The following is a 15,525-nucleotide window of genomic DNA, read 5'->3' on the forward strand; positions in this document are numbered from 1 at the left end:
TTTATTTCTATCAGTCTAGACTCATGGATATTGGTTTTAATCTATGAGTTACAGTTCAATATGATCACTACTTTTTGTTGCTCAAATTGATTGGCCTTGAGTCCTTCAGGCTGACTCTTGTGTTCTTTCAACAAGCCCCCATCCTTTCCCATGCATTTCCTTATTTACTGGCACCAAAAGATGTTTGTTTCAGGCTCATTTTATATGTTCTGTGTTCCAGCCCTGGGGTTAGCCACTTCTTCCAAGGAACCCTAATTCCTTTTATTGGAGAAAAGTATTTAGAACTTGAGATCTGGGTGTTTGGTGAACAGCACTTTCTCTTAATACTGTTGCTTTAAAACAGGTTTTGGGGTCTGGTAGCAAAAGTCCTCAAGTTTTATTCTTTTGAATGACTGGCTTGGTTATTCTTGGTTCTCTGCATTTCCATATAGATTTCAATTTCCACCAGAAAAAAAAAAAACCCTCTTGGGGTTTTGAGTAAGAATGTACAAAATTCACAGACCAACTGAGAAAGAACTGACATCTTTGCAAGACTGAGTACCTAACCTATGAACATTATTTCTTTATTTATAGCTTTAATTTTTCTCTTACACATTTCTCCTAGACATTTGGTAATTTTTGATGCTACTGTAAATAGTGTTGAAAAAAATCTTTATTTTCTAATTATTTCTTGCTACCTATATGGAAAAAAGTAATTTTTGTATATTGATCCTGTATCTGGTGGCTTGCTAATTCTAAATAGTTTCTCTGTAAAAACTTTTGGGTTTTTAAATGTACACAATTATGTTGTCTGCATATAATCACAATTTAAACACTGCCTTTATAATCTTTATTTACTTCTTTTCTAAATACACTTTTCTTTTATTCTTTTTTCCCGTTTTTTTTTTTTTTTGCACTGACTAGCTAGGCCCTCCAGTATGATGCTAAATAAAAGTGATAGTGAATGTCCCTATCAATCCATCACTATTAAGTATGATGTTTTCTTTAGATATTTTTTGTAGATACTCTTTCAAATTTTAGAAAGTTCTCTTGTAGTACTAGTTTATTTTACCAAAAAAATCATGAATAGGTATTAAATTTTATCAATGCTTTATGATATTATACTATTAATGTGCTATATTGTATTGATTGCTTTTCAAATGTTAAAACAACTCGTTCTTGGAACAAACCTCATTTGGTTGTAATATTCTACCTTTTTTGTAGATCCCTGAATTTGATTTACAATATTTTGCTGATGAAAAAGATCAGTCTATAATTTCCTTTCTCATAATATCCTTGTCAGGCTTTGAAATCAAAATTATGCTGGCCTCATGAAATAAGCTGAGAAGTATTTGTTCCACTTTTATTCTCTAGAAGTGTCATATTGGAGTGGTATTTTTTTCCTTAAATGTTTGGATGAGTTACTTGGCTTAAAATATCATTGTGGGAATGTTTTAAAAATACATTCAATTTCTTTTATTTTATTTTCTTTTTTTTGGAGACGGAGTTTCACTCTGTCACCCAGCGTGGAGTGCAGTGCGCGATCTTGGCTCACTGCAAGCTCCGCCTCCTGGGTTCACGCCATTCTCCTGCCTCAGCCTCCCGAGTAGCTGGGACTACAGACGCCCGCCACCATGCCCGGCTAATTTTTTTTGTAGTTTTAGTAGAGACGAGGTTTCACCATATTAGCCAGGATGGTCTCCATCTCCTGACCTTGTGATCTGCCTGCCTCAGCCTCCCAAAGTGCTGGGATTACAGCATGAGCCACCGTGCCTGGCCCAAAGCACATTCTCTTTTTTTTTTTTTTTTTTGAGACGGAGTCTTGCTCTGTTGCCCAGGCTGGAATGCAGTGGCGCAATCTCAGCTCACTGCCACCTCCGCCTCCCAGGTTCAAGCAAGTCCCCTGCCTCAGCCTCCCATGTAGCTGGGATTACAGACACATGCCACCACGCCCGGCTAATTTCTTTATTTTAGTAAAGATGGGGTTTCACCATGTTGGCCAAGATGGTCTCGATCTCCTGACCTTGTGATCTGTCTCTTTTTCTTATTAGATATATAATTATTCATATTTTCAATTTCTTGTAGTAGTTTTTTTTTTTTTTTGAGACAGAGTCTCGCTCTGTCGCCCAGGCTGGTGGCACAATCTTGGCTCACTGCAACCTCCGCCTCCCGGGTTCAGGTGATTCTCTTGTTTCAGCCTCCTGAATAGCTGAGAATACAGGTGTGTGCCACCACGTCCAGCTAATTTTTATATTTTTAGTAGAGATGGGGTTTCACCATGTTGGCCAGGCTGGTCTCGAACTCCTGACCTCAGGTGATCCCCTGCCTCAGACTCCCAAAGTGCTGGGATTACAGGAGTGAGCCACCATGCCCGGCCCCGGTTTTTTCTTTTTAAAAATTTCATTCTTTTATTTTTAGTCACATTACAACTAACCACCTTAAAGTATACAATTCAGTGGTAAGTAGTGTACTCACAATGTTGTGCATCTACCAGCTATCTCTAATTTCAAAACTTTTCATCACTCCAACAAAACACCTGGTACCCCATTCAGTCATCACTCCCCATTACCCCTTACTTCTATCCCCTGCAACCTCTTATCTGCTTTTTGTCTCTATAGATTTGCCTATTATGGATATATCATATAAAAGGAACAATGCAATATATGGCCTTTTGTGTATGGCTTTCCACCTAGCATGTTTTTGAGGTTCATCCTGGTTGTAGTATGTGTCAGTACTTCACTTCTTTTTATGGCTGAATAATATTCCTTTGTATGTACATACAATTATCCATTCATCTGTCGATGGGCATTTGGGTTGTTTATACCTTTTGGCTATTATGAAACATTTCTGTACACGTTTCTGTGTGGACATATATTTTCATTTGTCTTGGGTATATACCTAGGAATGAAAATCTGGGTCACATGGTTTAATATTTTGAAGAACCGGCCAGATGCGGTGGCTCATGCCTGTAATCCCAGCACTTTGGGAGGCTGAGGCAGGTGGATCATGAGGTCAGGAGTTCAAGTCTGGCCAACATAGTGAAACTCCGTCTCTACTAAAAATACAAAAAATTAGCTGGGTGTGGTGGCAGGCGCCTGTAATCCCAACTACTTGGGAAGCTGAGGCAGGAGAATTGCATGAACCTGGGAGGCAGAGGTTGCAGTGAGCCGAGATCGCGCCATTGCTCTCTAGCCTGGGTGACAGTGCGAGACTCCATCTCAAAAAAAAAAAAGAATTTGTTTGAAGATCCACCAAACTCTTTTTCACAGCAGCTGCATCATTTTGCATTTCTACCAGCAATATATGCAAGTTCTTATTTCTCCACATCCTCATTAACACTTGTTATTTTTCTGTTTTTGATTACAGCATCCTAGTAGGTGTGAAGTGGTATCTCATTGTGTTTTTAATTTGGAATTCCTTAATGACCAATAATGTCAAACATCTTTTCATGTGCTTGTTGGCCATTTGTGTATCTTCTTTGGAGAACTGTTTAAGTCTTTTGCCCATTTTTAAATTGGGTTGTCTTTTTGCTGTTAAATTTTAAGAGCTTTTAATATATTCTGGGTATTAAACCCTTATCAGATAGGACTTGTAAATATTTTTCTCCCATTCTGTAGGTTGCCTTATCACTTTCTTGATGTCCTTTGATGTACAAATATTTCGCATGTTAATATCCAGCTTCCCAGTACCATTGGTTGAAGAAACAATTCTTTCCCCATTGAATGATCTTGGCACCCTTATTTGCATATCAATTTGTCATAGATGTTTGGATTTATTTCTGGACTCTTAATTCTATTTTATTGGTTTATATGTCTATCTTTATACCAGTACCACAATTTTTTGATTACAGTAGCTTTCTGAAGTTTTGAAATCAGGAAGTGTGAGTCCTTCTATCTGTTTTTCTTTTTCAAAACTGCTTTGGCTATTTGGGGCCCCAGTTCCAAATGAATTTGAGGATTGCTTTTCCTATCTCTGTAAAAAAAGGCCATTGGAATTTTGATAGGGATTGCACTGAATCTGTAGATTGCCTTGGAAAATATTGACACTGTAACTATATAAAGACTATATAAATCCATGAACATGGGGTGCCTTTACATTTATTTAGGTCTTCTTTAATTTCTTTCAGCAATGTTTTGTAGTTTTCAGGGTATAAGTCTTTCACTTCCCTGGTTAACTTTATTCCTTAAAATTTTATTCTTTTGGATGCTATTGTAAATGGGATTGTTTCCTTTATTTCCTTTTCAGATTGTTCATTGTTGATGTACAGAAACACAACTGATTTTTGTGTGTTGATCTTGGACTCTGAAAGTTTGCTGAATTTATTAGTTCCAGTAGTTTTTTTTGTGTGTGTGTGGATCCTACGGGATTTTCTCTATATAGGATCATATCATCTGCAAATGGAGATAGTTACTTCTTTCTAGTTAGATGCCTTCTACTTCTTTTTCTTGCCTAATTGTTCTGGCTAGAACTTCCAGTACAATGCTGAACAGTAGTGGTAAAGTGGGCATTCTTATTGTGTTCTGATCTTAGGGGAAAGCTTTCTGTCTATTGCCAGAAAGTACAATGTTAAGTTGTGTGTTTTTTTTTTTTTTTTTTAATAAATGCCCTTTCTTGTGTCAGTTTTAATACACCTCTTTTTTTGTTAGGAATCTATGTAATTCACCCAAAATTTCAAGTTTATTGCCATAAATGCATAATATTCTTTGTGACCTTTTAATGTTTATAGGATTTGTAATAATGTCCCTTTTTCATTAGTGATATTAGTAATTTATATTTTAGTAAATTATATTTTATAATGTATATTTTCTTTCCTCTTTTTCCTGATTAGTTTTCTAGAGATTTAACAATTTTATTAATTTTCCAAAGAACCAGCTTTGGTCTCAATAATTTTTACTATTATATATTTATTTTCTATTTCATTGATATCGTGCTTAGCTTTTTTACTTTCTTCCTTTTATTTTTCTTGGGTTTAACTGGCCTTTTATTTTAGCTCCATGAAAACGTTGCTCATTGGTTTTAGTCTTTCTTGCCTAATATATGAATTTAAAGCTACAGCTTTCTCATAAGTTTATTAATTATGTAGTTCAAATAATCTGTATCCTTATGGGGTTTTTGCTTGTTTTACATTTTATTTCTTTACATGAAAAAACACCATTTTCACATAAAGAAACTATTTTCACCTAAAGAAATAAAATGGACCGGGCATGGTGGCTCATGCCTGTAATCCCAGCACTTTGGGAGGCTGAGGTGGGAGGATCACTCAAGCCCAGGCTGAGGAACACAGTGGGACTCTGTCTCTACAAAAAATTGAAAAATTAGCTGGGCATCAGCCGGGCTCAGTGGCTCATGCTTGTAAACCCAGTACTTTGGGAGGCCGAGGCGGGTGGATCATTTGAGGTCAGGAGTTCCAGATCAGATCAGCCTGGCCAACATGGTAAAACCCCATCTCTACTAAAAATACAAAAATTAGCCAGGCATGGTGGTACACGTCTGTAATCCCAGCTACTCGGGAGGCTGAGGCAGGAGAATTGCTTGAACCCATGAGGCGGAGGTTGCAGTGAGCTGAGATCATGCCACTGTACTCTAGCCTGCGTGACAGAGCAAGACTGTCTCAAAAAAAGAAAAAACGTTAGCCAGGCATGATGGGGTGTGCCTATAGTCTCAGCTACTTGAGAGGCTGAGGTAGGATTGCTTGAGCCTGGGAGGTTGAGGCTGCAGTAAGCTATGATCATGACATTGCTCTCCAGCCTGGGTGACAGGCTGAGACCCTGTCTCAAAAAAAAATAATAATAATAATAATAAAAATAAAAAATAAATAAAATGAATTCCATTAGAAGTCATTAAAATGAGGCTTTGTTAATTCATTTTGCTTGTTTGAATCTTTTAATTAGATCTGCATGTTTTCCCAAAGCTGAACTTGTTACTTCCAGCTACAGCATGGATCAATTTGTGCTCACCTTTTTCCTCCATCTGTGGCTCAAAATTCATCCCTTCTAGAAAGTTCTCCCTTAAATTAACTTCATTCTATGAAGTTAATTTGATTCCTCCATTACTCTAACTCCCATTAATTATCTAATATTTTACATTGCACTATTTTATTTTGCACTGCTAAATAGATATCTAAAAAGTATTTAAGAAGGCATGATTAACAATGCTGAACAGTGCTAGAGAAATGATAAAACCGTGTAGCTTATGGCCACTGCAAATTTGTGGTCTCCAGTCTCAGCCTGATTCTCCACATTGCTCTCTAATCCTTCTATCTATTCATGCTCAGTATCCTAAGCTTTCATGCAGTGGTTCTTTCAAACCCTTGCCACTCTCTTTAAGTGTTACCCTATCACTTCCTCCCCTATAATTTTCAACTGTCAATTTTTTACTACACAAATAAAGGGGGCTGTGATGTATGCAAGCTTTCTCACTCCCAGCTCCACATGGCTACGAGTATTTTGTTTTCTACAGCTACCCTCATCTCTGTCTTAGGAAAAGGTGTTCTCCTGCTTAGGAATAATATTGCTATCTCTCTTATGTGTGTCTCTTTTCACCTCTATGATTTATTCTTTCTCATAAATCTTCCACAATTGGCTCATTCTCCTTAATATATGCATACACATACCAAAATCTCTATCTTACAAAAAAACCCAGCACTAAAATACTTCCTTGATTCTACAGCAACTCCTCCCCTCAACCTAATCTTTTCCAGCCAAGGTTCTTCAAAGACAGGGTTATATTCCTTGTATCCACTTTCACCTACTAGCCAGGTTTTGCCCCATTATAGCCTCTACCATCCCTTTCCTTATGCTACTGAAATTTTTCTACCAAAGATTAAGGATGCAAAACCTTATTGTCAAATGTAATGTGAACTTTTCAATTCTTATCCTCTTTGTTAGCAGCTGACATAATTGACTCAATCCATTGAAACACTACTTGTAGGGCATCTTTCTCAGAATATTCTGTGCCCCTGTGTGTGTTTGTTTTGAGATGGAGTCTGCTCTGTTGCCCAGGCTGGAGTGCAGTGGCGCAATCTCAGCTCAATGCAACCTCCACCTTCTGGGTTCAAGCGATTCTCCTGTCTCAGCCTCCTGAGTAGCTGGGATTACAGGCATGTGCCACCACGCCTGGTTAATTTTTATATTTTTAATAGAGATGGGGTTTCACCATGTTGGCCAGGCTGGTCTCAAACTCCTGACCTCAGGTGATCCACCTAGCTCGGTCTCCCAAAGTGCTGGGATTACAGGCGTAAGCCACCATTCCCAGCCTCGATTTTCCTCTTACCTCCTGCTATCCCTTCTCAGTCTCTTTTAAGGGCTCCTCTTAAATATCAATGTTTCCTTAGGATTCTGCCCTGGGCCCATTTTATTTTACTCTACACATTCTCTCTAGGCAACACTCCTGGCTTCAGCTTCTACCTATTAATTACATGACCTCCTATTTCCAGATCAGACTTCTCACAAGCTTTAGAGCTACACATCCAACTAAGTATTAAACATCTTGACAGTTACACAGGAAACTCAGACCCCCATCTCTGAAATGGAATCTATCATCTTTTCACTTAAAATTTGCCCATTCATTTTCTATCTCTCGGAAGGGATTGCTATCTACCCAGCTGCCTAAGCCAGAAGTCCAAGAAAGATTCTAAACCCCTTCTGTCCTTAATGTCCAGTCATTAATTTCTGTTTATTTTCACCTCCCAAGTATTTCTTACAACCACAACATCTTTTCTAGATCTACTGTCATTATCTTGGTTCATGACCTCATAATAACTGTAGCCCCAAAATTTCCCTCTATTCTTCAAAATTTATTTTTGAGTATTATTAAAACATAATACACAATAATTGTACTATTTATGGGGTACATGTAATATTTTGATACAAGCATACAATGTATAATGATCAAATCAGGGTAACTGGGGTATGCATCACCCCTCTATTTTTTGTTTAAATTTTATCCAAGTTACATATGTTGTCATATGTGGCTCTACAGGGTTAATAACAAAAAATCAGCAGTCCTCTGCCCTCTTCTCAAGAGATAACCCATTTTTCCCCCTTTAGCTCACTATTTTGATCCTGACTTCCATGTTTCTAAATAACTTGCCTGTGTTGGTACTTCTTGATTTTTTAGTTTTAGGCATATCTAATGACTTCCTACTAGGGAACCGTTCATTCATTCACCCAACAAATACTTATCGAGTGCTTAATATCGTGCCAGGCACGATTCTGAGTGTTTGAGATATAACAAACAGAACAAATAACCATCAGGGAAAAAATATGAACAAACATAAATTAGAATATTATATAATTCATTATAAAACAGGATCTTTCTTAGCAAGGTAAGATGCCCTTCTTTTGTGCTCCAGTAGTGCCCTGTTCACAGCCCTACCATAGTCAGCACATTCTATACTACAATCCTGTGTAAGACTGTGGTTGGTAGTGACTGTCTTGTTTAGACCTAAGTTATATTCTTCCTATGGTTCTGATGAGTCCAGTGGTGGTGACTGGAGGGAGCTCTCTGGAGAACAGAAGAACCTCCTGGGAAGGTGCTGGAGAGCTTAGGTTATCATAAAAAATGAGCTAGGGTAATTCTGGAGGAGCTGACTCCACAGATCTCTAGATTAACTGCAAAGACTTGTTAAATCCCAATTTACCATTTGAAGTGTTAAAGGTAACAAATTAGGATCATCACAAAGGAAAGCTCCTTACCTCATGATTAAATTTTAAAAATTGGCCAGGCGTGGTGGCTCATGCCTGTAATCCCAGCACTTTGGGAGGCTGAGGCGGGCGGATCACAAGGTCAAGAGAGCTAGAATATCCTGGCCAACATGGTGAAACCCCATCTCTACTAAAATACAAAATTTAGCTGGGCGTGGTGGCGTGCGCCTGTAGTCCCAGCTACTCGGGAGGCTGAGGCAAGAGAATGGCGTGAACCTGGGAGGCGGAGCTTGTAGTGAGCCGAGATTGCACCACTGCACTCCAGCCTGGTGACAGAGCAAGACTCTATCTCAAAACAAAACAAAACAAAACAAAAAACAATCGTACCAATGACTAGTAAATGAAGTTTAGAAATGTTTGAACATTTGTGATTAAACATGATAATTCAATTTTAGTGTAACAGATCCTAATTTCTTTGCTTTGTTAGCTTATTTTTTAATTTTTTAATTTTTATTTTTTTGAGACAGGGTAGAGTGTGGCACAATCTTGGCTCAATGCAACCTCTGCCTCCAGGGTTCAAGCGATTCTCATGCCTCAGCCTCCCGATTAGCTGGGACTACAGGCGTGTGCCACCACACCCAACTAATTTTTGTATTTTTAGTAGAGATGGGGTTTCACTTGTTGGCCAGGCTGGTCTTGAACTCCTGACCTCAAGTGATCCGCCTGCCTTGGCCTCCCAAAGTGCTGAGATTACAGGTATGAGCCACTGCACCCAGCCTGTTAGGCTGATTATAAAAAAGGATAAGGCTGGGTGTGGTGGCTCATGCCTATAATTTCAGCATTTTGGGAGGCAGAGCTGGGAGGACTGCTTGAGCCCAAGAGTTCGAGACCAGTCTGGAAAACATACTGAGACTTCGTCTCTACAAAAAATAAAAAAATTAGCTGGGTGTGGTGGTGGGTGTCTAGAGTCCCAGCTACTCAGGAGGCTGAGATGGGAGGATCACTTGTGCTAGGAGGTTGAGGCTTTGGTGAGCCTCATGTCACTACACTCCAGCCTGGGTGACAGAGTGAGACACTATCTTGAAAAAAAAAAAAGATACAAAAGGATAAAATTAAGTACATATCATTATTTTTTCATTATCACTTTACTTATTTGCTTGATTATTAAAAGGAATACAATGAGGTAAAAGGGTGTTTCATAACTTACTTTCCAAAAACTTTACCCAGAATCACAAATTGGTACATTAGTGGGTTTTTGTTTGTATAAAGTTAAAGGCTTACTTAATTCTTTGACATAGTAATGAAAACTATATTATGAGCTATATATTTTAGAATTAAATATTTTACATATGATAACCCTCCCTTAATAACATTTTCTTTTTTTTACATTTTGTTATATTTTTATATTTTTTGCCTCTTTAAAAAATAATTTGGTTTTGAATATTAAATTTACATATTTCTAAGTTAAATCAACATTCGTAGAGGAATTATCAAAAAAAACTAGTAAGTCTGAAAAAAACCATATTTTTATATTCTGAGGTCCTATATATGCTATGGTTAATTCTCTAATTTTAAAAAATGCTGAATATTTACATAATGTTTATCAAACTATTATTAATTTATATTTGAGTGCTTTATTATATTGGAATTGCAGTAATATTAACATTTGTATAAACACACAAAACCTTGTCTTTTCTTGCTAGAAAGAGATGTAAAAATCTGAACTAGTTGAACAGTCTTAACTCATTGTCTAGCCAGATGTGGTGGCTCACCCCTGTAATCCCAGCACTTTGGGAGGTTGAGGCGGGTGGATTGCTTGAACTCAGGAGTTTGAGACCAGCCTGGGAAACATTGCAAATCCCCATTTCTACCAAAAATACAAAAAAAATTGGCCAGGTGTGGTGGCAGGCACCTGTAGTCCCAGCTACTTGGGATGCTGAGGTGGGAGGATCACTTGAGCCTAGGAGGAAAGCTGTAGTGAGCAGAGACTGTGCCACTGCACTCCAACCTAGGTAACAGAGTGAGAACCCATCTCAAATAATAATAATAATAACAATAAAGAACTCATTGTCCATTGGTAATAATAAATGTGTTTACGATGCAACAAAAAGTGTAACACAAAAATATATTAAATGCTGCAGCAAGTATTTACATATATGTACCTCATTTTTTTTTCTTTCCACTAAGGAAGGTGTTTGTCTACAAATAGACAAACACAAATGCTTTGGTGTTTACAATTACAAACACCCCAAGTCTAGAACTTAAAAGTGGCAGTACTTTTTTTGGGACTTCTTCAGTTAACAGTTACTTTACACAGTGCTAAACTTTTTACTCTTAATTACATTTTTGGATGATATTTATATCCCATTGTCCTAGAACACTGTGATCAAACTTTTTTTTTTTTTTTTTGAGACGGAGTTTTGTTCTTGTTGTCCAGGCTGGACTGCAATGGCACGATCTTGGCTCACTGCAATCTCTCCCTCCCGGGTTCAAGGGATTCTCCTGCCAAGTAGCTGGGATTACAGGTGCCCACCACTACACCTCGCTAATTTTTGTATTTTTAGTAGAGACTGGGTTTCGCCATGTTGGCCAGGCTGGTCTCGAACTCCCAACCTCAGGTAATCCGCCCACCTCAGCCTCCCAGTGTTGGGATTTTGGACGTCAGCCACCGCACCTGGCTGATCTAATTATTTTAATAATAGTTTAATAGAAATGTCAGAAAAAGGAATTTCTGGAAATAAACAGGTTTTATAAAGGTTTTTTCTGTAGATTACAATTATATTTGTCTCAAGTATTTAATTAATTTGGAGGAAGAAATAAAAGTCATAAGCAGTCAACATATCTATGAGATATAAGGAGCATTCCCTATGTTTCTTTATCATTTTATTTTTTGAGACAGTCTCGCTCTGTTGCCTAGGCTGGAGTGCAATGGCACGATCTTGGCTCACTGCAACCTCCACCTCCTGGGTTCCAGTGATTTTCCTGCTTCAGCCTCCCAGGTAGCTGGGATTACAGGCATGAGCCACCACGCCCAGCTAATTTTTGTATTTTTGGTAGAGACGGAGTTCCACCATGTTGGCCAGGCTGGTCGAGAACTCCCGACCTTAGGTGATCCACTCGCCTGGGCCTCCCAAAGTGCTGGGATTACAGGCATGAGCCACTGCGCCCAGCCTTCCCTACTTTTCTGATACCTAATGACCTTAGCTAACAAGGAAGCCACACCTTCTTGAAAAGCAGTTTTGAAATCTCTGTGAGAGTAGATTAAATCTTGGAGATAGACAATGACATATGTGTATCTGTTTACCAGGTAGAAGGGCAGAAAAATAAATAAGGACAATTTTCTCCTACAGAGTAAAACACTTCATTAGTAGATAAGATTGAAGATCATATAAAGGTGTTTTACTGATTACTAATGCACAGATTAAAACGGTAAGCCATCTTAATTTTTTAAAAATTTGCCAATTATCATACTTCATTTAAAAAAAAATCTGAGGACAGAAACTTGATTATTGATTATTTAACATATTTTGAAGTAACATAGAATGAAAATTGGTTACCTAATCAAGTAGCAACAGAAGAGTAAACTAAGGATGAAGACAAATATAGCAGTACCAAAAACCACAATATATATGTTGAGAGGCAGATTCTGGAATCCAATATTAGGCATCCTGAAGTTGTAATGTGGGAAATCCGAGCTCATGGATGAACTGTGGGGGAAGAAAAGAATGGAAAAAAAATAGGTAAAGACTAAGAACCAAGACAGCATTATCATTGTGCACGTATAGAGGCACAATGACCTCATCTGAAACAAATATGGTAGACAAAGTGTTAATATTCTTGCCATTCATTCATTCATTCACCATGCCAAATATTTACTGAGTATTATGTACCTGGCTATTTCAGAGACTAGAGATCCAATATAAAAAGCTTTGCAAGTTGCATTTATTCACTAAAAGGCATTTCACTAAAATAATGCCAGTAATTAATAAACATGAAAATGTTCAACCTCAGAGAAGTGCAAAAAGAAAAAAAGTTTTAAGATTCTTCAAACTCTTTAGCCTTTAACCTAATAACTCAACCCTTGAAGCAACAATATTTATAATGGTAAAATATTAGAAATAACTGAGATATCTCACAAGGAAATATGATTAATTATATAGTCATATGTTATAGTATTAAAGGGTCATGAAAACATTTTCAAGTAATTTTTTTTTTTTCTTTTGAGACAGGGTCTCACTCTGTCACCCCAGGCTGGAGTGCAATGGTGTGATCTCAGCTCTCTGCAGTCTTAATCTCCCAGGCTCAAGCAATTCTCCCACTTCAGCCTCCCAAATAGCTAGGACTACAGGCGCGTGCCACCACACCTAGCTAATTTTTAAAAATTTTTTTGTAGAGATAGGGTCTCAGCATGTTGCCCAGGCTGGTCTTGAACTCGTGGGCTCAAGCAATCATTCCTACTTGGCCTCCCAAAGTGCTGGTATTATAGGCATGAGCCACTGCGCCCGGCCAATTTCTCCCCATTCTATACACAAGGAAACTGAAGCTTAGACAGTTCTGGTCCCATGGCCATGACTGACCCAGTATGTATACAGCCAGAGCCTCTCCAACTCCAAACTCAGCAATCTCAGTCCATATGCTCCACTGCCTTGCTCATGTGTTGCTTTTATAATCAGAAACAGTAAGTGTTGTTTAAACATTAAAAAAAAGGACTATTTCTGTCAGTTTGAGAATACTTACTGATTACTACAGTTAAAATTCCACAGATAAAGGATGCCTCTCCTGTAAGTGATAAGCTGTAGTTTGTCATTTTGATTCCTTACAAAATAAAGAGTTCCTGCCAGGCCTGCTTATTAAGACCAAAGACTGACAATGGAATTATAACTATGAATACTACAAATCCAAACCCAAACAAAACTCTACCAAGCAAAGAAAACTTCTACTTTTATTTATGCATGGTAAATTAAAAATGTGTTCACAGATTTTTAGTTTTCTTGTAGGTTCCCAGAAGAGTATATTTATACTGTTGACACCACTGAGATGCTAACTGGCTGTATCTGAAACCTAAATCTTATGATTAGTTTCCAGTCTCTAGTAACATATATCAGGAAGTCAGTACCTGCAAAGAACAACTTCATCCCATGTAAATTCTTCTCTGACAGCTTCCAAACATAAATAATGGGTAATATTTAATTTTGAACCTTTGGCCATTTTCTGGGTTGGCTCAGTTAGAGCAAGTGCTTTTACTCAAATACATATTTAATTTCCTTTTTCCTACATTCAGATCTTCTTAGGAAGGGAAGGAAGGATGTAGTTAAGGAGTGCTTTACCAAGTATACATAGCACATACGCTGTGGAGCTATTAGAAAATTACAGGGCACAAAACTTAGCTCTTAACTTTCATATTGCTGACAGGGCCTCACTTGATGACCCTTGTTATAGCCAAGACTTAGATGGCTGTCCTTTAATCCCTTAGAAATATCCCTCCCCAGACAAGACTGGCTTGGTAAAATATCTCTCACCTTAGAAAATAAGGGATTAGGCCAGGTGCAGTGGCTCACACCTGTAATCCCAGCACTTTGGGAGGCTGAGGTGGGTGGATCACCTGAGGTTAGGAGTTCAAGACCAGCCTGGCCAACATGGCGACAATGTGTCTCTACTAAAGATGCAAAAATTAACCGGGCGTGGTGGCACACTCTTGTAATCCCAGCTACTCAGGAGGCTAATGCAGGGGAATCGCTCAAACCAGGGAGGTGGTAGGTTGCAGTGAGCCAAGATTGCTCCACTGCACTCTACCCTGGGTGACAGAGCGAGATTCCATCTCAAAAAAAGAAAAAAAAAAAAAAGAAAAAGAAAAAAAGAAAGAAAATAAGAGAATAAACATCTGTACTGGGCAAGCTAAGAGGAAATAGGCAAGTGACAGAAAGTGGTATGGTAGAAAGACGGAGAGGTTTGCAGTCAGCAAAGCTGGATGCTTGCTCCCAGGATGTCACTAGCTAAATGTCAGAGCTTGGCCCATCTATACTTCAATTTTCTCATCTTTCAAATGGGATAATGACTGTCCTATCTATCAACTTTAAGGAATTCCTGAAAGGATAAAATGAGATAGCAGATAATGAAGTGTCTGAAAACTCAAAGAGGACAAAACTATTAAGGCTTTAGTGTATGTGTGTGTGTGTGTGTGTGTGTGTGTGTGTGTGTTTGGGGAAAGGGAATGACATTAAATGAAAGTAGTAAATACCATAAAAGAAGCCTTGACAAAAATCATGTCTCTGGAGAGGATTCCACCAAACCAAGTGCCCCTTCCACAGGGAGCTCTTCTGCACGCACTGACAGCTTTCTGTCAGGTGGCCTGCCAACCTGGCCTCCAGATGCAGGAACTAGAAACCATGTCTGGCCAAAGGCAGCCATTAATACAGGCTAGCTAGGAGTGAGGCCAGTGGTGTGGGAATGTTGCCCTGCAGAGTTCTTGAAATTGGTACAATTCTTGTAGCATTCTGTACAAAGACTCAGACACACACAGCAGTAGAGGTAGTAGCACTGTCATCAGAGGGAAGAGACATCTGCCTTAGTGCTGCTGGGGGCTGGATGTTGAGACTTTTGTGAGTCCTCCCTACCTGGCAGGGCCTTTTAATAAATCCCAATTACCAGAGGGATCCAGGCTGGTAGAAGATATGTTGATGCAGAATATATTTTAGGAATTTTTCTCTCTTTGTTTTAGTAAATAAAATGGCTTCACTACAATTGATATGTTGGCCCAACAATTTAAGTAGATGGTAGATTATTCCAAGATGTTAATCCTGATCCAGTGATACATTAGTTTTTACAAAATTTTTATCATAATGTATTTTCACCAGGAGTATTAATCTTTTAAAATAAATTGATAAAAGGCTACATATCATCT

General features: G+C 38.3%; 1 protein-coding gene across 6 annotated transcripts in view; it reads right to left on the reverse strand.

Annotated features, from left to right (window-relative positions):
• The window catches only part of RNF24 (ring finger protein 24), a 94,048-nt gene that overhangs the window by 26,515 nt on the left and 52,008 nt on the right, over window positions 1-15,525 (reverse strand). For all 6 annotated transcript variants that reach the window (XM_055372504.2, XM_031004756.3, XM_055372509.2 and 3 more), the window contains one exon: window positions 12,182-12,331. In XM_055372504.2, the coding sequence (XP_055228479.1) occupies window positions 12,182-12,331 (150 nt within the window). The remainder of the gene's footprint in view (window positions 1-12,181; window positions 12,332-15,525) is intronic.

Source organism: Gorilla gorilla, chromosome 21 (genome assembly GCF_029281585.2).
Source record: "Gorilla gorilla gorilla isolate KB3781 chromosome 21, NHGRI_mGorGor1-v2.1_pri, whole genome shotgun sequence".
In the NCBI taxonomy this organism is placed as follows: Eukaryota; Metazoa; Chordata; class Mammalia; order Primates; family Hominidae; genus Gorilla; species Gorilla gorilla.